The sequence below is a fragment of the Lissotriton helveticus genome, chromosome 2_2 (genome assembly GCF_964261635.1).
Source record: "Lissotriton helveticus chromosome 2_2, aLisHel1.1, whole genome shotgun sequence".
Taxonomy (NCBI): Eukaryota; Metazoa; Chordata; class Amphibia; order Caudata; family Salamandridae; genus Lissotriton; species Lissotriton helveticus.
Genome location: NC_136060.1, coordinates 108,036,046 through 108,059,358, shown reverse-complemented (window position 1 = coordinate 108,059,358; position 23,313 = coordinate 108,036,046). Strand labels below are relative to the sequence as shown.

The following is a 23,313-nucleotide window of genomic DNA, read 5'->3' as shown; positions in this document are numbered from 1 at the left end:
CCCCCCCCCTTACTCCCCCAGCGCCTGGAAAGTAGTGAGTAGTGCACTCTTTACATCCCTAATTGATTAATTAATACACCACCACAGTGTGTGTTTGAGTGTTATCAACAGGCCCTGCCATTGGTTTTGCTGTCTGTAACTCCTAAGGGTAGTGAAATGAGCTGTGCTACCTTCTTTAATATACACAGAATCTCTTAGATTGGCTTGGTTTGGCTTCACCTCTGAGAGCTACTTTTAGGGTGCTGGTGAGCTACAAGTAGCTCCCGATCTACTGGTTGGAGACCCCTGGTATGTACAGTCAGTGGGGATTTGTAGTCCTGGAGCACAAATGTGAAGGTTATTACACCACTACATGCATAATACATAGCACTTTGAATCACTCCATTCCCTAAAGCCTGGCTCACTGCATGAGTACATGCTTACTGACTGAATGATTACATTAATATAAATGAAGACACTGGGTGAATTCTTAATTGGTTGACTTTTACTTTAGTGAATTAATTACTACATGATACTGAAAGAGTCATTATGAAATTGCAACAGCAGTCACACTGTGTTTGCTGGAGTATATGGATAGTGACTGGGGAATTGTAGGCCTGAAGCACAAATGTAAAGGTGGTTACACCACTACATGCATAATGCATAGGAGTGTGAAGCACTGCATACCCTAAAGTCTTCTTACTGCAAGAGTATATGTACTTATGTAACTGCAAACACATCAACCAACCAAATCATTCTCTCTCAATTTTGCCAAATGTACACTGATTCATAGTGTGATTCTAGACAAATACCAGTGTCCCTTGCAGTGTATAGAAAGAAAGATTAAAAATATTAGATAAATAAATGTATTAAAACTCGGAGTAATGGAATTAAATAAATTAATTCTCGGATATAAACTAGAATACTCTAAGTTTAACATAGAGTATCTCTGGCACGGGATGCAGGGAAAATAGGGGTTTAGGGTAATGAAGAAAAATAAAAAAAGTTTAAAAAAAGGGAATTTACTAGAATAATAAGTCGAATAAAAAAAGGGGAATGAATGTTAATACTCGTATTTAAAAAAAAGTAACTTATAGAAATGCTCTAATAAGAAAAACAAGTTTAAATAAAGCGTTTTAGAAATTATCGGAAAGTTAAAAAGTATGGAAAGAGGCACGTTTACATAAACATGTGACTAACTAAAACAGTGGAAATGAGAGCACCTGTCCCCTGAAAAACATGAGTTAAAAGTGGGTTGAGCAATACATTGATCCCATAGAGTGTTAAGTAACCAAAAAGTATATAAACCACATCCGTGGGATGATTAGTTTTGTTACAGAGAATAAATATGGGCAAAGAAACCACAAGCAAGATGGTGATTCGGGGCTGCGGAAGCATCTTGAGAATATCTTTCATTTCCTCAGAGGGAACATATTGTTAATGTATATTTAAAAATACATAAAACATCATGTCCCCTCTAGAGGAATTAGATGAATTTCGACGGAGGAAGGAAAGAATATCGAAGAGAGGTAAATTATCTGAATGGGTATATGTTTGATATTTTTAAAAAAGAAAGCAAAAATATTTAAATGATTATAGAATGTGGTCTGATTAAGTTTAAATGGAATATAATAACGAGTTGACGAAAGATCCATTACAAGAAATATAGGTTAATTAAGGAATCACTACGTGCAAAGTAATGATTAGGAGCGATGCCATCATCTTGAGTTTATCTTTCATTTCCACAGAAGTATCATATAGTTAATGTATATTTTAATTTACATTCAACTTTATGATCCTTCAAGTGGAGTTGGATGACTTTCAACAGAGAATTTGAAAGAATAATAAATAATATTTTTTTTAGTATGCAAGTATTTCTTAATGATTGAAAAATGTAGTATAAATAAACTATCCACGAAAAAAGGAAATACTTTGGAATAAAGGAGAATACTCTATCTTTTTGAGTGAAAATTGGCTAAAAGTATTTATATTGAGTAGTGCGTTTACCAATTTTCTCTCGTAAAGAACGGGAGGATTATCTTCGCAAGCACTTTTAAAAAAAAATAATAATATAATTGTGGCTTCAAATGTTAATTAATAATGCTTTCCAATTTTAAAAATGATTGTTAAATGTAATAATGAAATGAAATGTACATAAAAAAAGAAAGCTGAAGTAGTGAGGGAGTGTTTGTCGTAGCACTTCTATTCTACTTTATCTGAAAGTAAAAGAAGCCCAAACATTTAAATAAAGATGATGGCGCAACACTTATATAATGTAAACATAAGGAATGAGTGCTTATGATAAAATAAAATAAATGTGGTCCAACGCGCGATACCATTGAATGAAAAAAAGATTTTGCATTTCACCCATATGATGAATATAAAAGACTCAATACAAATATTTTGAAATCATGAGCATTTTTCTTTCAAGGATGGTTTGAAGAATTATACATTTAATGAAAGAACATAGTACTCCACGGTAAAGGAGAAAAGTCAGCACAATAATGATAGAATAGAAAATAGAATAATATTTTTAAATACCTTTACAGTCAACAATCTCGTAAGCAAAGTACACAGTTTAAGTTAAAAACACCCTACCACAACTAGTTTTTGAAACTTACTGTAAAATAAAGTGCGTCATAAAATGGGCTACGTACATGGTGAGGGTATCGTAACGTCACATAGAAAAAACAAGCCAATCAACATTAGGATCAGGAAGGTAGAGTTCACCACACAACAGCCAATCAAATGTTTTTCAAAATCTGCGCAAGGAAAGGGATTGGTCGGTAATACGTCTTCTTACAATGCTTCACAATCAATTAAAAAGAGGTGTAGAAAATTTCTGTTTTTAACATATGAGCAAATCAGATGACCTTGCAAGTACAAGCAGCCGGAGGCAATTATTGAAGATGACTTGCTGCGAAAGGCTTCTTGCAGAATAAGTACGCACTTATCTGCCAGACCCCATTTAATGATTAACCAGGCTCTCAACCCTAAACACATCGGAAATCATCTCTCATCACTTTCTCTTCTTCCAGGTTCACCGTGAAAGTGTGTGTCTCCTTCTCCTTTAACTCCTTTATTTTTCATAGTAATTGTTACTCATACACTATCCAGCAAATACCCCACAGATGCAACCCCCTGGATTTGCAATAGTAATTGTTACTCATACACTATCCAGCACATACCGTACAGGTGCACCCTCCTGGAGTTAGAATAGTAATTGTTACCCCTACACTAACCTGCACTTACCCTACAGATGCTCCCTACTCTCTCTTTCAAAATCCAAACCAGATTTACAACACCCTTGCACCACTTTCCAATAGAAGCCCATGTTCACACCAGAACATGGGTTTCTAATGGAATTCAAAAGGCCATATTATCAAGCCCAAAACAGAGATAATTTTTATCGCCCTGCTTGATAATATGCCCCTTAGTTTGAATTTTGAAAGACAGAGCAGTGAAATCTATTCTCACTTTCAAAATCCAAACCAGATTGCTTTTTCACATACAAGTTAGCATCTCCCCATGTGGAAAAGCAATGCCGGCTCCCGAAGGACGCGGGGAGCCGGCGGGACCGTGGGGGCATTGTGGCTCACCCCACGGTCCCCAACATTTTTTATAAGACTCGGGGGATAGGGTCCCGGGGATATTATTAATTACTGATAGGGGCTATTTTTTTAACGTAAAATGAAAAGTCGCGCACCCAGCGCAGCGCTCAGTGCCACCCCCTGGTATGCACGGCTCATAATATGTAGGGTGCGCGACTCCAGCGCCTTTGGTGCACAACTTCTACCCGTTTGGGAGCCGGCACTGCTTTTCCACATGGGGAACTACTAACATGCAGCTCCCCATGTGGAAAAGCAATCTGATTTAGATTTTGAAAGAGAAAACAGGTTTCCTTGCTATGGGAGGGCGGGATGGACACCCCGGGACACTGCAGGAGCCGGCCCTCTCACAATACATAAAGCCCCGGCAAGTGGTGGTTCCTTTGGAGACCTTGCAGTCCCCAACTATTTTTTTTTGTGGCCCCGGGGGGGTAACGGGCCCTCAAGTGCTCCAGGAGGGGGGCCATGCAGTCCCCCTCCCACAATACATAAAGCAGTGGGGGGTGGTGGTCCCAGCGGCTTTGGGGACCTTGGACCCCTCCAACCACCATTTCTTTTTTTTTAGCCCTGGGGGGGTGACGATCCCCGGGGCTGGGAGGCCCCTCTGTGCCCCCCATAAAATTTTATAATTTTGCCCCTGGTATTTAGCCCCCCAGCAGAGTCCACGCACCCTACACGCACCTGGCGGGTCTTTTTTTTTTTTTAAATGTGTGGGCCCTGGGGTCCTTCTGGAGTAAAATTATTTCTACCCTTTCCCCCTTTCTACGTTTTGAACACATATTCCACTGACTTCCTCAGCCTCGCTTCTACTGAGGCACAAAATGGCTGCCAACAGTTCCTGGTTTCGAATGTTGACAACCACTTGACAGCCAATTAGCATTCAGCATGTGATCGGAAGGCTGCGCTTATGGTACGATGACGATGCGCGCAGACTCCGCGGATCCACCGCACCCATAGATACATAAATGATTTTAACTGTGATTTTCTCAGGAACTACTGAACAGATTTACACCATTTAAGCAAAAGGGACAAGTCTGAACTAAAGACTACCTCTTTGCCAAATTTGGTGTAATTCCGTTCAGCAGTTCGGGCTGTAGCTGTGGCTAAAGGTCCTATGGAAAATTGCATGGGGAAAACACCTTTTTTCTCGGCCCCCACTTGAAGAATCACCGTGAAACTTTCACGATAGGAGCGGACCAGAGCTGGCCAATAGTTTGGAAAATTTTGCAAAGATTCATCAGTCAGCGCCAAAGTTATTGGGAATAGAATGTTGCGGATTTCCTATGGATAATAGGTCCTAACTATAACTAACTACTGGCGACCGCCAGTAGGTAATATATATATATATATATATACACACACACACACACACACACACACACACACAGATATGTCCTACTCATGTGTTAGTGTGTGCTCAAATGTGTTTGTTCAATACAACTAATACATAGTAAGCAAAAAATGAATTTCCTTTGACGCATCAGATTTTCAATATTCTAAGTAATCAAATAAGGATTTATATTCGACTGAGAAGAATGTAGCCAACATGGTAGGTTGTCATGTACCATGGATGTTCTGTTCACCCTTTTTTGATGGGTCATTAGTACTAATGACTGGATAAGAGTTTTACATGACCTTAGAAATCAGACATTCCAAATTATTAAAACATTCCCATGAACTGTAAATTATTCAGAATTTCAACCAGGTGCTTTACTTTTTAAAATTCTAAAGTATTGTGTGATATTCCATATTTGTGTTCAAACGTATCTTACCATGTTTGGTTTAGCATTCCAAATTGTCCAAGTCTGTGTATTTTATGTACAAGTTACTTACCTTGGATAACGCCTTGTCTGGTAGAGATATAATCTAGCGGCAGATTTCTTACCTGTGAACTTACAGGCGTCAGGCTAGATCTGGAAGGTTTTTGATAGCAGTACTCCTAGCGTAAGTCAACTCTGCATGATGTAGTAGGCGTCGGGTACATAGTACATATAAGCGTCACTCCAGTGTGCTGACGTCAATCATTTTCACAACTTTTCATGACTTTCCAAGCCAGAAGCACGGAGCCATGAAGTGAGTGTCCATGGTGTGTTAAAAAACAACTAGGGCCCTGGAGAGAAACTGCCCCAACACAAAAAAATTATCCGCTGGGCAGGGAAGATGGGTGGGTGGGTAAGCAATGTGCAGATAGATCATGTCTTTACCAGATTAGGTGCTACCGAAGGTAAGTAACTTGTCCATCTGATAGAGCCATCTAGCCGCAGATTCCTTACCTGTGAACAGATACCCAAGCAATACCATCCCCGGAGGAGGGACTGTGGAAAGGCTTTAAACAAAAAAGTCCTGTAGGACAGAACAGCCAAAGAGGCCCTCCCTGTGAACCTGATTGTTCAGGCAGTAATGCTTGGCGAATGTGTGCAGGGATGCCCACGTGGCCGACTGGCAGATGTCAAGAACTGCAACGCCATGCTGAAGAGCCGTGGTGGCTGCCTTAGCCCAGGTTGAATGCACTTCAAGGTCTTCCGGAGGCTGTTTATTTGCCAAAGTGTGACATATTTTAATGCAAAGGAGGACCCAATGTGAAATAGCCCTCTTCTGCACAGCATGTTCCTTCTTCACTCCAACGTACCGTACAAAGAGTTGGTCATCCACTCGGAACTCTTTTGTGTGATCAAGATAGAACGGCAATGCTCTTTTTGGGTCCAGACAGTGAGACGCTCTTCTTCCTTAGAAGGGAGCGGAGGAGCATGGAAGGTGAGCTAGGTGACAGATTGCTCTAGATGGAAAGGTGTCACCGCCTTAGGCAAAAAAGAAGCCCTTGTCCGGGAAGACAGTCAGTTAAGGAGGCTGAGATGACAGAGGCTGCAATTCACTCACCCTCCTGGTAAAAGTTATTGCTACTAAAAAGCCTGTCTTGATAGTAAGTTGCCGGATGAGGCAATTGTGCAGTGGTTCAAAAGGTGCACACATCAAGAAGGTGAGATCCAAGTGAAGGTCCCACTGGGGCATAATAAAGGGTGAAGGAGGAAAACAATGAGTAAGCCCCTTCAGGAATCTCTGTACAATAGGTGATTTAAAAAGTGACGGTTGATCTGGCAACCGAAGAAAAGCAGGCAGAGCTGAAAGGTAACCTTTCAAAGTGCCCAGAGCAGAGCAATGGCTCGGCCAAGGAGAGAATAAAAATAAGAATGTCAGCAAGGAAGGCAGGCAGGCAGGGGGTCAACAGACCATTCTGTACAATATTTACAAAATCTTTGCCGTTGGCAGACATATACTGACTTTGTGGAAGGACACCTGGCTGCCAAAATAACTTCACAGTCTTCGGAAGTAAGGTCAAAAGCTGTCAACTGTTGCCGCTCAAACTCCAAGCAAGGAGGCAGAGGGTGGACAAGTTTGGGTGGAGATCTCCCCAGCTTCTGCAACAGAAGGTCATCCCAAAGGGGCAACCTGGTCGGAGTATCGATGCTCATCTGCAAAAGCTTGTGATACCAAACTCTGTGCCCAGTCCGGAGCCACAAGAATGACTTGGGCCTGGTCGTGCCTGATCTTCTTCAGCACTATGGACAGGAGTGGTATGGGCAGAAAGGCGGACAGGAGGCCTGTGATCCACTCGAGAGAAAAACTGTCGCAGAGCGAGAGCTGCCTTGGAAACTCCAACTAGCAAAACGTGTCTGTCATCACTGTGACATCTGGGTGAGGAAGAGATAGGCTGCCTCACACACAATCGCAATTTGTTAGCCAACACTGCAGATCGTTTGCAGTGCTCTCCGATATCTGAACAAGGTTGTAAAGATTTCCCTGATCCTGCACCCATTGTAACTTCAAGTCGCAATACAGAGCCCGCATGTGCCATCTGGCAAGAGCCACAAGTAGGATGAAGGAGGCCATGAGGCCCAGCAGCCTCCAATTTATTTTCACTGAAATCCAGGATAGGGGCTGAAACATCAGTGTCATAGCTTGAATATGCTGGACTCGCCGTTCTGGAGGATACATCTGAAACTGCACCTTGTCCAGAACAGCTCTGATAAAAGGGAGCGTCTGAGAGGGAGTCAGGTGTGACTTCCGCATGTTAATAGTGAACCCCAGTGAATGCAAGTTTGCCGTCTTCAACTACCAGTTGCCCAGACAGGGGAAGACTGGAACCCCTGATCTCCGCAGATGAGCTGAGAGCACCGCCATCATCTTGATGAACACCCGAGGGGCACTGGTGAGGGCGAAGGGGAGAACGGAAAACTGGAAGTCCTCGTGGCCCACTGTAAACCGCAAGTAGTGAAGGTAGGCAGGCAGGACATTAATGTGGAAATAGGCATCCCGCAAGTCCAACACTACCATCCAGTCTCATGGGTCCAGGGCAGACAAGACCTGAGAAAGAGTAAGCATCTTGAACTATTACTTTTTGAAAAAGTAGTTGAAGGCTCTATGGTCGAGGGTAGGTCAAAGGCCTAAGTCCTTCTTTGGAACCAGAAAATAGCAGAGATAGCAACCATTGCCTATTTCTGGCCTGAGAACTCTCTCTATAGCTTCCTTGGCCAGGAGAGTTTTGACTTCTTCGTGATGCAAGGAAAGGTGATCCTCCGTCTGTCGATTGTATGTTGGAGGCATGGAAGGAGGGGCAGTCTCGAACGGGAGTGAGTAGCCTATTTGGACTCTTTGTTATACCCACCTATACGAGGTGATATCCCGCCAGTGGTGATGGCGCATCCTGCCACCAAACGGATGCCCATGATCTGGGAGGAAGGGGTTGTGGCTTGACCTGACTTCTGGTCTCCCGACCTGCAGGGTCGGGGTGAACCGTGTCCACGGCTGCGCAGAGGTTACTGAACTTGCACTGTCCTCTGGCTGGGGTAGGGATGGCTCAGTTGGAAGCCCCTGCATTAGCCACGAAAGGGACCCAAGGATTTGGCTGTAGTCTGTGACTACTTAAAGCGCTCCAGCGCCACGCCCACCCTATCTCCGTAGAGACAAGAGCCATCAAAGGGTATGTCCATAAGATTGGCTTGGACGTCCCCTGAAAAGCCAGATGTTCTCAACCAGATGTGGTGCCTAATGGTCACCGTCCATGGTATCACTCTGCCCCCTGAGTCTGTCATGTCTAGGTCACAGCGCATGGCAAACTTTGCTGCACCTCTCCTGTCTGCAACAGCTTGGGAGAGGACAGCCCAGGCCGCCTCCGAGACTTGTGGCAGCACTTGAGCAATCATTTTCCAGAGCAAATGGGAACAACGGCCCAAGAGGCATGCAGAGTTTACCGACCGCAATGCTAGGCAAGTTGAAGAGAAGATTTTCTTACCAAAGATGTCCAGCCTTTTGGAGTTCCTGTGCAGAGGTGTGGAAGGGAACGTGCCACGGGAAGTAGAGGCTAGGACCCCCAAGCTCTCTGAGGTGGGATGGTTAGAGAGGAAAGCTGATGGCAGTTGGCGATAGTTCTGTTCACAGGAGCCCCAGTGCTGGGTTTGGACCATGTGTCCTGTAGAACATCTGTCAAGGCATCGTTAAATGGCAGCAAAGGTTCCGTGGTGGAAACACCAGGCTGCAGGACCTCCGTCAAGATGTTAGTCTTGAACACCACTGTAGGAGGCTGCAGGTCCGGAACCTCACCAGCCCTACTACACACCACCATTGCAAATGAAGCCCCCTCCTCCTTAGCCAGGTTAGGGGAAGTTCGCATGCCAGGCTCTGGGGAGGGTCCAAGGCATTGGCATCACTAAGATCCTCGTACCAGTCCATTTCCTCATTGTAGAGCGGGATTTCTAAGGGATACTGCTGCCTCTCCCGATTTTCATCCAGTCCTACCTACCCTTTCAGAATAAGGCACATGACACGACATGGAGTCCAATGGAGCCATCTGCACCGGTCTCGGAATGGTGGACGCCCAGCCGGCTTCGTGTCATCTGGAATGATAATCGGGGATACGCCGCCGGTGGCTGCCGATGACCTTGAGGGTCTTGACGTCCAACGTGGCGCCGGGGTCTCCTTCCACTGAGTCTGCGGGGGCCAAAAGAACGCCAGCAAGGTCATGCCGCCCAAATATGGCACACATGGTGTCAGGGTGTTCATTCATCCAGTGCACAGTCTTAGACTATTTTGTGTCTCTATTGGGGGCTCCAATATGTTCCTTCCATCTCTATGCATGTTTTTTTAGTGGAACTCACATATAAACCACATACTCATTTGATTTAAATGTATGCAATACTTGGTATTAAAGTTGATAAAGGATCTGAATTTATAGTTATTGTCATTAGCCCCCTCAAAAAAACATTCTCACAATATACCAAGAACAGATGAATTTATTACATTTAAAATTCCCCCTTGGTTACGAGGGAGCCAAATCATATTGGAACTTGATGTAATTTTGAGAATTTAAAAGATAATAAATACTTTGTCTGATTTTACCGGAACAGGCATATGGGCTGAAATTGTTTTCTTTGCATTCTGCCAAAGTTGGATGAAAAGTCTCTGGTTTCATAATGTTTCATATTATTACACATTGGGAGACCTTGTGATAGATCGTATTTGCTAAACATATAGAAGGAGCTCAACAACTGTATCCACACAAAGGCATTTTCTTACACTACATAAGACGTCTGAATCACATTGACTCAATCACAGAACTACCGTTAAAAAATTACAGTTTTCTTTTACTAACATGTTTAAGTACAAATACATGGGATCATGCCTGCATAAGAAATAAATGAACAACACTGGCCTACATTTAAATCTTGACCCATAACATCTTTTGCGCAGATTGTGTTTTAGTAATAGTGGTATCTGCATTTTTCAAGCGGCCTAAAGGGTCTGGGAAAAACACCTGCTACACTCTTTCAAACTATCTGGAAAAAGGCCACTCGCCGGATTTAACTCAAATGTGTTTCCTCCCAGGAATGAGTACTGAAACAATTTTGGTAACAACGTTAGATGAGCCTTGATGTTGAACAAAATGTCAGCCTTAATCTCTTGGACGATGGTTCACACATCTTAATGAACCATTTGGGGGCGATTCGATGATAAGGATTTGGGGAAAGCCAAGCAGGTTATTCTCAAGAGGATAGATTAATTACTAGGTAATGGGTTTGGAATAGTGACACACCAGTTCACATGTCTATGTAATCAACATTTCTGGTCAACAAAATTCTGGGTCTGCAATGTAACTGCAATTACCATGGTACATTCTTTTGTTTTAATGTCGCCCAAGTCAGAAAATAAAAACACATTTATGTTCAAGTGAAGAATTCTAACGTAAATAAAATACCAAGATGTCTATACATTTTGAGTAGTTAGGACATTAAATAATGTGCATGTAATATATGAGGAAACATTGACCAGGGCATGACTGGAACAATAGGAGAAAATGAGCAGAGAATAGATGAGAAAATCTACCTTCCATATGAACTGCAATACATGCCACAATTCCTCTCCATCGTGGATCTGAGTAGCAGGAATTCTCATGCTCAGATGGGCTTTGTAAAGCCTGCCCAATTCAGATGCGTCAGTTTTCCCTAGAACAATAATCAAAAAAGGTATGTATGCAAACAATGTCAGTAGACATTAAAGGATATGTGATTTTTCGTGTAATCTTCATTGACATTCAAGGTTTACTTTGGAGGTGGTGGGAAATGTCATAGTATTAAAAAAGGTACAAGTTGCTGTAGGTTGTTGTTCACCTATGCACACTTGTGGAAAGATAGTATGAGAAGGTAGTTGTTGAGATAAGCCAGTAAAAATAATATTAACAATATAACTTCAGGAATGGAGCTAGGAGACAGCTCAGAGAGATGAAAATATATTTAACTTGCAAAGGAAGATTATGTTCAAGGGTTTGGAGTTACATGAGAGAAGATTTGCATAGAGATCTATCTTTGGGATAATATCACAGTGAATAAAAAAATGCCCATTTGCCAATGAGGTGATATCATTAGCAATTGTTTTTGTAAAGCATTTTATTGATTTTCCAAATCTTATAACATACAATAATGCGCAAACCATCCTTCCCCTTCCCCTTCTTCCTCCCACACCACCATCCAAGGTTGCCGGCAATCAACATATTCATTCATCACATATCCATCCTTTCCAAACTTTTTAACATTTCTAAGGGCACCCTCTCGCTTCACATATTGCTTTTTCCTGTATGTAGCTCCTATCCATTTCCTTTCCCAGTCTTTTATCCTCAGGCAATAGCACAATTTTAACAAAATAATGAAAGTATCTAAAATGTGTGACAGAAAAAACATGGCTTCAGGCATACCAATGAAGTATTGCTGCTTCAGTTTAAACCTGCAACCCGACCTGTTAAAAGCTCCTTTCAGACAGGGGGAAAACCTTCAGTTTAAAATTAATAAGTCAGTCAAGATGCTTTTATTCGGCTACTAGCCATAAAATGTAAAAACATCACCAAAAGCACAAATGCAATCAACCACATAAGCAGTATAAAATTGCAAAGGATTAAAACATTTATGTGTCAGAATTCATAATACGTTCTTGTAGGGCTTAGGGCCTATACGTGTTATGGCGATCGAGGCGGAGCAAAATGAAAAGTAAAAGATCAACAGGGACACAAATAAATGCAAACATATATACAATATAAAAATGCAAGAGATAAAAGGCATAAAAGTATCAAAAACCATATCATAATCTTGTGGCATTTAAGGTCTAACCATGTTGTAACAATTGAGGCAAAGTTCAGCTTAGACAGAAATATACAAACTGGTCATAGCGAGAACAGATTTCCTAGGTCTTATTAGAATTCTCCTGTCTTCTGATTCAAAGAGCGTGTCGGACATAACTTAAAACAAATAAACAGCAGTGCTCTGAATCTAAAAGCTATAAAAGGTGCAGGCTTTTAATATACTTTCTAATGCCATATGTGTGCAGCACTGGACATAAAAATTAAACTTTAGGATGTGCATAGAAATCAGAAAAAAACATAAAATGTGCAAGTGATTGGTTGGAGATGTTATCACAGGGGCAAAGAATTACTAATGCACTAATGGGGATAAGTTACCAGAAAGTGCAAAGTGCTAAGTCTAAAATGAGTTAAGTAAAATCTATGCTATGGGTTTGAGATCCACTGTAAGTATCGCTCTGTTCCTTCTGAGAGTTTTATTTCTAGATAACAGGAGACGGAACTCATGGATAGACATTTGAAAAGTCTTGCCTGATTTCTATTTTGGAATAAAGGGATTTCGCCAAATTCTTTAGACCATTCTCAATTTCTTTATGGGAATAATGGAGTTTTGGTAAGGTCAGAAAAAGTACTCTTAACATAAGCAAACCAAGGAATGGAGTCCATGCAGGCTTGTCTTAGACAGTCCTCAACCACTGATCGCAACTATGGAGTATGCAGTGAGAACTAAATCTTCAGCCAAAGGAACAATGGATAAGCCTTGACCATATCCTCCAAAAAAGGAAGTCCAAGTTCCAAGGGGCAATAAGACTGGCACTACTCCTAGAGGAGGCCAAAAGTCTGCACAGGAATCTGTTCTCAATCGTTTGTAAACTACCTGGGGGAGTATAACACCAGACACCAGCCCCATAAGTCGCCATTTGCTTTAATACAAGGTAATTGGTTCTTTGATGGGCTTATGGACAAGTTTCTTAGAGAACCTAAAAATCGCATGGCAAATTTACAGGCTATGGAGCTTGTCCCAACCAGCAAGTACCCAAGGTAAATGAAACGCTGCACCTTAATAAGTGGGAAGCAATCTAAGTTGTATGTGCATGAGCAAGTTTTTATTGGTCGCATGTCATTCTATGTGATTTCTGGTGATTTATTTTTAGGTTAAGCTACCGAATAATAACGTGAAAAGAGTTGTATAGCAGCTGCAGCCCATTTGCATTGCAGGCGATTAACATTGTGTCATCCGCTTAAAGTAAGACAGGGACTGGCGGTTCCCAAATATGGGGAGATCCTTGCTTCTAATCACGAGCTCCGACTCAAGTTCATTTATATAAAAAAAAGGGGGCTAAAATACAACCTTGCCTCACACCTTTACTGGAATTAAAGGAGTGAGTACAGTCACCATTAATACCAAAACGGACCGAGCCATTGTGCCACAATAGAAATCTTTCAAGAGGTCGACCAAGTGGGGACGTGGCCAGCGCCCGAAGATGATGGCGGCTTGTCCGTGACTCTCACGGGACACGGGAAGCGGAGACGAGCCCAGCGCGACTCCCAGGACCTGACATGATGCTGAAACGCTGGAGATAGCGGGGGAAGTTCTGACGACTCACCGGAACCCGCCGTCATGTCTCCCGGCAGCGTATTCATCGAGTTGTCCGCGTTGTTTGTGGAGCGCAGCCAGGACAGGTAGCTGCCGCCATTTTATGCACCCGCTGACGGAGCTTGCTCCTATGCGGCATTAATTTCAACGCGCATTTCCGCCTCAGCGCCTTCCTCATTATCGCTGAATATTAACCCCCTGTGCTCCGCTTTCCTGGAGATTTCTTTCCTCACACGGTGGAAAATGCTCTTTATTCCCTCAAATTGACTGTGGAGCTTCGCGCTATTTCAGACGCCACAGGCCATTTCCTCTCAGCAATATTGTGAGGCAGCTACTTCTCACCATCTTAAGGATATCTCTCCTGCAATTAACAGCGCCAGCGAGTTTCTTCTTATCAAGTTTCTCAGAGCTGCATATAATCTTCGTGGTGACACTGGAATGTGACTGCTACTTACTTTTCTTCACACTATTTGGCCTTAATACATGTTTCTGGAAATAATATAATAACTGCTTATCGTTTTCATGGTTGTTCGTCTAGCCTGGCTCCTCTGAGTCACTATTCCATGTCTTTTTTAAAGCAGATATGCTTTCTTTCTTAAACTCTCCCACTTCATGTTAGCTACATTACCCTAATTTAGCCCATGTCCCATGTCTTAATTCTGTTGCCTTATTTGAGATCTTTACTTGCATTTAATTAATCCTTTTGGTCTCAATTATACAGTTTCACTACTTATGCTGTTCAATGCTTATATCTGAATTGCTCATTATGAAAGATTGTTGATATTGAATTCACTGTCTCTATACTTATGGTACTTATACTTTGGATTCAGCATGCAACGTATATCATTTCTTATGATAATATTATCGTTCTTGTCAGTCATTTAAGATCATATTAAGGCTCATTGTATTTCAACTAGTTGCTATTAATTGTGCTTTCTCCTACTCTCGATATAAGTGCTAGCACTGATATTTGAGTCATTCATAGTTACGTATTTTTTTTTTCTTCTCATGCCATTTGATTTTTGTAAAATTTCCTGTGTATCTGCTTGACTCTATGGGAAGATTATCTAAAGATCTTCATAAACCCTCACCTTCTACACGGAAATTTTTGATACACACTAGCTCTCGTTATCAGTGCTTATCAATGGAGGACACACCTGATGCGCAATCTTCCAAGGCCTCTTCTGCCTCTTCCACCCCAACATCTTCCAGCACTAATAAGACTTCTATTAAAAGGCTTAAAAAAGATCCTCCCTTTCCCCCTAAGCAGTCTACTTCAACCACAATGGATCTACTGCTAGACGAAATAACTTTATAAAAGAAACTAAGTCCACCCTACAAATGCTTTCTGACAAGTGGTCTAATGTGGACAATAGAGTCACTACCTTGGAACAAAATGTAGCATCACTTGAAACCTCTGTTTCCAAAGTAGACCCTTTGTGTGTGCAAGTCTCTCTTCTACACAAACAAATTGAAAATTTAGAAAACAGGAACAGAAGGAACAACCTTCGCATAAATGTCCTGGCAGAAAATTCAGAAGGTTCTGACCCAATTGCTTTTTTCAAAACCTTTTTGCCAAAACTTCTCCATCTGCCAGAATCCACCAACCTCAACATACAAAGAGCACATCGTCTAGGCTCATTGCCCGGTGGAATGACCTCTTCGACTGCACGGAAACCAAGAGGCGTCATCCTGTATTTCCTCGAATATACTGACCTACTTACAATTCTATCTGCTGCAAGGTCCATGAAACGTATCATTTGGTCAGGAAGCCCTCTTTATTTCTCGCAAGATTATGCTAAATCCACGGCTGATCGTCGCAAAGAATTCCTCTCCTTCAGGCCACAATTATGTTCAATGGGAGCTCGCTTCGGGCTTCTTCATCCTTGAATTTCAAAGTGACTCTCAATAACAAAACTACTTATGATGATCCTTTGAAATTGAAATGTTTCTTATACTCCCACAATACTGACAACATGGAATTTGCCTCTGCTTCTACTTCTAAATAGTCCTTATACATGTAGAATGTTTCTGTTATTTCAGGTTTACAGTTCACGATTATAGTTTCTCTCTGATGGCTGATTATTACTTTGCTATGGTTTTTTACATATAACAAGTATTTAGTTCTTGGGTTGGACTTACTTTGTTGTTCTTTTTCCTCATACAGATTTGTTTCCTGATTATCATCTCCTCCCCTCTTGTTCCTGGAGTCTGTGGGAATCGTTCTCCCTTCCTTTTTCTCCCCTTGAGTTTTTGGACCCGTCATTGTTCTATGTGGCCTCCACCCTGCCACCCCTTCTATGTTTTGGATGTTATGTAAGTTATCTTTTCTTGTTACCATTTTCTTATTCTTCTATATTCTTCTCCTTCCTTTCTTTCTTTTTCCTTCTCTCCTCTTTTGCTCGTTCTTCCTTTTTATATCTCATCTTTCTTTGCTACTAACTCTGATTCTTTTTTTTTTCATTCTTCTGTTCTCTCCACAATTTTTCCCTATTGTATTATTTTCTTTCAGTTCCATGGATTTACATACAGTTATTGTAATGCATCACATGCTTTGTACTCCTTTACATTTTATACATGCCGTTAAAAATTGTATCTTGGAATGTTAGAGGTTTGCATTCCCCAATTAAGAGACATAGAGTCTTAACTCATCTCGCCAATCTTAATACGGATATTGCCTGCATACAGGAATCACATCTTTCTGCCGATGAATCTGCCAAGCTGAAAAGAGGTTGGTGGGTGAACTCTTCTTCTCTCCGGGAGATGGCAAACGTAATGGAGTCCTTCTTTTATTTAAGAAATCCCTTTCTGTCAAGATTCTCATGAGTTGTACGGATCAACTAGGACGATGGGTACTGGTCAAATTTATCATAGACAATACTCCGGTTTCCATTCTCAACATCTACGCCCCTGCAACTGGTGATGCCTCGTTTTGGACCTCCTTAGCCCCACACATCACCCAATATTATGATGATTATTTTATTTTAGTAGGGGACTGTAATGAAGTTTTCGACCCTTTCTTAGACAAATGTTCTGTTGCCACTTACAGTCCACATAAATCACATAAATCATTTACACATCTTATACGTCAGTTAAAACTTATTGATGCTTGGAGGCTCTGCAACCCTACCCTCAGAGAATATTCCTTTTTGCGCCACCTCATCACACTCAATCCAGATTAGATTATTTTTTTCTTTCTCATCATCTTTCCCAATCCTTAATTGCTTCTGAAATAGGTCCTATATTGATTTCTGATCATGCACCAGTCACCATTTCCTTGGACATACTACAAAAACCATCCCTTACTCGAAAATGGCGTTTTAATAATTCCCTTCTTCTTGATTCAAATTTTGTCTCATCCTTTACCTCAATTTTCCATGAATATTTTTTGATAAATCATTCTGCTGACGTTTCATTTTCAATAGTTTGGGATGCTTTCAAAGCTGCTGCTCAAGACTTTATTCAAGGTTATGTATCTCGCAAGCGGAAAAAAGCGCGACAAGCCACATCAGATCTTCTCTCTAAAATCAAACGTTTAGAACACTCCTATTATACTTCCAAAGCGAAAGATTGCTTAAATGAACTTATTGTCTCTAAACTTCAATTTAATAAAGACACCACAGATAATGCTTCAAATTTTTTATTAAAATCCAGTGCCAAATTCTACGGTGGTCAAAATAAGGCTGGGAAATTACTTGCCAATTATTTAAAAATTAAACAAAATAAAAGCAATATAGAATCTGTTTTTGGTCAAGATCAGTCGTTAAAGCATAAGGATGAAGACATCTTGAATGAATTTCTTCAATTTTATAAAACACTATATTCTTCTGAATCCTCTTCTTCCGATCAATCTATATATACTTTCTTATCTAAAATTCATCTCTCTTCTGACATACCTGGCGACCTTTCTTCCCTAGAGACGAATTTAACACAAAAGAACTTCTTCTCGCACTGAAAACTCTTAAAAAGGATAAGGCCCCAGGCCCAGATGGCTTTACGGTTGAATTTTTTCTGCATTTTTCCAATCTCCTTCTTCCAAAATTACATCTGCTTTTATCTACCTTTTTCGACTCTGATACCTCTTCTGGCTCTTTTTCGGATGCTCTCATTTGCATTCTCCCTAACCCGGGAAAAAGATCCTCAACATTGTAAAATTATAGACCCATCTCTCTAGTAAATATCGATTACAAAATATTTTTAAAGGCTTTGGCCTTACGTTTAAAATCTCATTTACCTGATCTTTTAGGAAAGGAGCAATCTGGTTTTGTTAAGGGTCGATTGCTTGGGGACAACACTAGGTTATTTTTTGATATTTTATCCAAAACTTCTCACTCGTCAGATTCTATTGCTGCTATAGCTCTAGATGCTGAGAAAACTTTTGATAGAGTTGAATGGACTTATCTTTTCCAGACTTTGAAGTGGTTTGGATTTGGGCCAAAAATTTCTACTCTGATTTCTCTTTTATATTCCCATCCAAGAGCAGCTATTGCGGCAAACTGTGGTATCTCTCCATACTTCTCCTTGGAAAGAGGGGTTAGGCAGGGTTGCCCCTTATCTCCTTTCCTGTTTAACCTTGCCCTTGAACCTTTCTTATTGCGGATCCGTCAAAATAAAAAAATTCACGGTTTTAAATCCAAGCAGACCTCAGTTAAAATGGCAGCTTATGCTGATGATGTTTCATTGTTTTTGTCACATCCCGAATCATCCCTCCATGTTTTCTGGATGAAGTTAATTCTTTTGCACAGGTTTCCGGTTACAAATTAAATAAAGACAAATGTGAAATCTTGCCCCTCACTAAATTTACTTTTAAGGCTGACTTTACCAATTCGGGTTTCACGTGGAATCCTAACTATATTAAATACCTGGGTCTTCATTTTAGCTCTTCTCTTTCAGGTTCCATTGCTCGTAGCATGGAGGACTGCATACAAAAACTAACTGCTCTTACTACAAAATGGCATCCCCTCTACTTATCGTGGTGGGGCAGATTGGATACGGTTAAAATGATGCTCTCACCCATAGTTCTTTTTACGATTTCCAATATTCCTTTTTCAATACCTTTGAAGTTTTTCAAGAAAATTCATTCAATCCTATCCCTATTTCTATGGGGACATAAACACTCTCGCATGTCTATATCCAAATTATCCCGACCCAAGTCAGAAGGTGGAGTGAACTTTCCAAATTTTTTATTATATCATAAATCCTTTTTATTAAATCAAGCATCCAAATGGATTCTAGATCCCTCCGCGCCTTCTCCTTCATGGTTAACTTTGGAACAATCCTTTATTTCACCTTTCACTTTTGAGGAATATCTTTTGTTTTCACGCAAGCCACAATCGTTATCTATTCCTATTCTTAAATATACTTCCAAGATATTCCCGCCGCCTCTCATATCCTCCTTTTTTAAACAACCTATATGGCACAATACTTCTATTCTGCTAAATAATAAACCAATTTTTTGGAAAGCATGGAGATAACGTAACCTTATTTGGGTACATCAATTATTTCATCAAGACCGCATCATCCCATTTTCTCAAGCTGCTTCCTTTTTTAATTTACCCCCCACATTTCATCCCAAATACTTGTTACTGACACAAGCATTACATTCAGCGTACATTACTTACAATGCATCCTCTCCTCCTCAATATACGGATTCCTCTGATATATCCTCGTTACGGACCTTATTGACTAAAGGTAGCAGAGCTTCCAAGATTTATGCATTTCTTCACGCTCCATCACTACCCCGTGCCAAAACAAAGACAGAAACATTATGGGATTAGGATTTTGATGTTTCATGGTCTATTGAGATATGGAATAAAATTTGGCTGAAATTGCGCAAATCTTCTAGGGCTGCAAACACCACTCAGACTTTATTTTTTATCTATAATAGACTCCTAATATCGCCACTTGCCCTTAGCAAATATCATTCGGATTCTTCTGATACGTGTTGGACATGCTCCTCACCACATGCAGACTTGGTGCATCTACTCTTCAACTGTGCTCCAGTCCATATATTTTGGAATAAGGTTTGGTCCCAAATTAATACTATTTTTTCCTCAAATCACCCTTTTTCTATTACTCACATTTTCTTAGGAAGCATATCTCCTATTTGGGTCCAGATAATTGACTTACTATTAGCGGTAGCCTTTCAGCAAATCCCTAAACTTTGGAAAGATCACACTAAACTTTCGTATCAGGCATGGTGGTATGCTGTCTGTTATAACCATAGATCATTACAAAGCTACCCCTGATGAGAGGTAGACTCCCCAGTGCACAGCTTGAACATGACACGTGGTCTAAAGTTTTGAAACACGCTTCACATAAAGTTCAATCCACAAGATTCATTGATGCTTCATTCTTTAATGAATATACATTCTACTCCATGTATAATTCATCATGTTCCAAATATTGATAATATATATCATCCACAAAGGTAGGTCTCAATATTCAATGATCCCAATGCATTTCGGGCTAAACCGTAGCCCTTCCTCAGGGGATAGCTCTACAAACAAAGGAAATGTCATCATCAGGTCTAATTCGATTTGACATAAATAATACTGCAAGTATGAAAGTACTGAATTATCCAGACTGTGTATGGAAATCATAAAACCAAGGGTAAAATAACGTGAAAGAACCCAACTTGCCAAAGATGCATGTGTCACCACAAGCAGAAAGCCAAAATACCAAAAATGTAAGAGTTACTACGTGCCTCAAGATCTTAAACTCGCAAAAGGAGCCACAAACAGCCCCAACTTCCTATATCCCGTTCCACCCAGGGCGTGTACAGAGCATGTAAATAAATGCGTGATACTAAAACTTAAAAAGAAGCTCAAAATGCACCTCGGTGTAATTAACGCACAGTTCGTGAGCACAGTGCCTGCAATTCTCGCCCGCATGTTAAACAAGCGTCCCCCCCAGGAGGTACTTACAGCAGAACGCGGTCTGACGCTGACCGCGTTCTGCTGTAAGTACCTCCTGGGGGGGACGCTTGTTTAACATGCGGGCGAGAATTGCAGGCACTGTGCTCACGAACTGTGCGTTAATTACACCGAGGTGCATTTTGAGCTTCTTTTTAAGTTTTAGTATCACGCATTTATTTACATGCTCTGTACACGCCCTGGGTGGAACGGGATATAGGAAGTTGGGGCTGTTTGTGGCTCCTTTTGCGAGTTTAAGATCTTGAGGCACGTAGTAACTCTTACATTTTTGGTATTTTGGCTTTCTGCTTGTGGTGACACATGCATCTTTGGCAAGTTGGGTTCTTTCACGTTATTTTACCCTTGGTTTTATGATTTCCATACACAGTCTGGATAATTCAGTACTTTCATACTTGCAGTATTATTTATGTCAAATCGAATTAGACCTGATGATGACATTTCCTTTGTTTGTAGAGCTATCCCCTGAGGAAGGGCTACGGTTTAGCCCGAAATGCATTGGGATCATTGAATATTGAGAACTACCTTTGTGGATGATATATATTATCAATATTTGGAACATGATGAATTATACATGGAGTAGAATGTATATTCATTAAAGAATGAAGCATCAATGAATCTTGTGGATTGAACTTTATGTGAAGCGTGTTTCAAAACTTTAGACCACGTGTCATGTTCAAGCTGTGCACTGGGGAGTCTACCTCTCATCAGGGGTAGCTTTGTAATAGTCTTTGAATATACGCTGACCGGTACAGACAGCGTTTTTCCCTGGCTGCACGCTACACATCGTTACCTGTTGAAATCACAGATCACCTACAGCTGTGCAAATTCCTCTCTCTGATCTTTGTGAGTCCACTATTTTCCTGTCCCGAGGATTTGGCACGCTATTCTAACCTGCAAAATGAATTATGATTTGGTATCCAATATGACAGAACTCAAGGCCGACACCTTCGCCTTCACGACGGGGGATGCCGACAAAATCTATGGCATGATTCAGGAGGATGTGGCTGCTGCTACCAGCTCCAGGAGCGCTGAGAGCAACATTAAACAACTGCTCTACTTACTAAAGAAGGAATCGAATCAAAAACTACACGCATGTACCCTCGTGCGGTACCATCGCGCCCAACGGATCCCTAGGGGGCTACGGGTCCCCCTTAAACCCTTACTATGCAAAAATAATACGAGGTTTGTTGAGAGGTGGTACGCTATCCTCAACAAATGCTCGTTGGATTTGATTCTACTCATAGTGGAGGAACTGTCCAAAACATTGGAGGATTTGGCCCAAGAAATACAAACCGTACGTACTGAGCTTGACAGTGCCATGGATCCAGCCGAGCTTACTAAAATGTTGGAAGATGTGAATGCCCAACTAGACAAACACACTCGGGAGACACAGGAACGGAAATTTCGGAAATATAAGAGGGACACCATCGATTACAAGCTCGGCGAGGTGTACACTTGGGCAGAAGTGTACGCCCGCCGACGCCCAAATCGCCCTTACAATCCGTACTCTGAGAATGAGACTTCATCATCTGATGGTGACAAAACAACACGTAAAACCCAGAAGCCTACCACTGAACAATCAGCTCAACAACCTGGTACCTCGAATTCTGCGGTTCATTTTTTAGAACAGGATCAGGATCAAACCAGCGACCCAGGCGGGGCAAAACCCGCAGAGGCCGCAAAAGAACAGGCAAAAACAAAGAGGGTCAATCGACGCAAGTAATTGACCATGAGAACCTGGTAATCAACATTTCTTCCACCCAACTGAATGAGGAAGAAATTCGAGTGCTACAAAAAGGACAATCTTTCGTTCCTACTACTGGAACCAACACCTTGGAGCTCGAAGTGAGCGTTTTCAAACTTCTACGCAATGCACGCTTGAGACACTATTTTCAGAACGTGATTACCATTCCGTCACGTGATGATGACATGTTGAGAGGACTACGTCCCCACAGTACTTTTATGGCTCCTGTGAGTCATAAAATAATTGATACATTTGAGAATTTAGTAAAAAGTGACATTGCTAAACTTCCATTCCAATCCAAGGTGAAACGTGAGAATCTAACAAAAACTGAGAAGAACATCATTCAGAAGATTGCCAACAATTCTTCGATTGTCTGCCAAACTGCTGACAAGGGCGGTGCCCTGGTGATCATGGATGCAACATACTATACAGAACAAATTGAAAAACACACGTCAGACCCGAACACTTATGCTACTTTACCTGCTGATCCAACCAATGAGTTCGCCACAATTCTAGTGAAAATCATAGGTCAGGCATTTGACAATGGCACCATCGATGACAGAACAAGACGGTACTTGACACCCATTAATCCGAAGCCACCTGTACTATACATGTTACCCAAGGTGCACAAGCACCCCACCAAACCACCCATGAGACCCATCGTCTCAACTAGAGGGAGCATTCATGAGAACACTGGGAAGTTTTTGGACAAATATCTGCAGCCTTTCGTGTTGAACTCCAGATCTCACGTTAAGGATACAACTGACTTTTTGATCAAGCTTCAACAGGCTGTTACTGAGCTAGAAGATCAGGATTTGATATTGTGCACA

General features: G+C 41.3%; 1 protein-coding gene across 1 annotated transcript in view; it reads right to left on the bottom strand.

Moving 5' to 3' along the window:
• Positions 1 to 23,313, bottom strand: part of AASDH (aminoadipate-semialdehyde dehydrogenase) — a 550,271-nt gene that overhangs the window by 227,888 nt on the left and 299,070 nt on the right. The window contains exon 10 of the mRNA XM_078678161.1: positions 10,965 to 11,083. Coding sequence (XP_078534287.1) covers positions 10,965 to 11,083 — 119 coding nt within the window. The remainder of the gene's footprint in view (positions 1 to 10,964; positions 11,084 to 23,313) is intronic.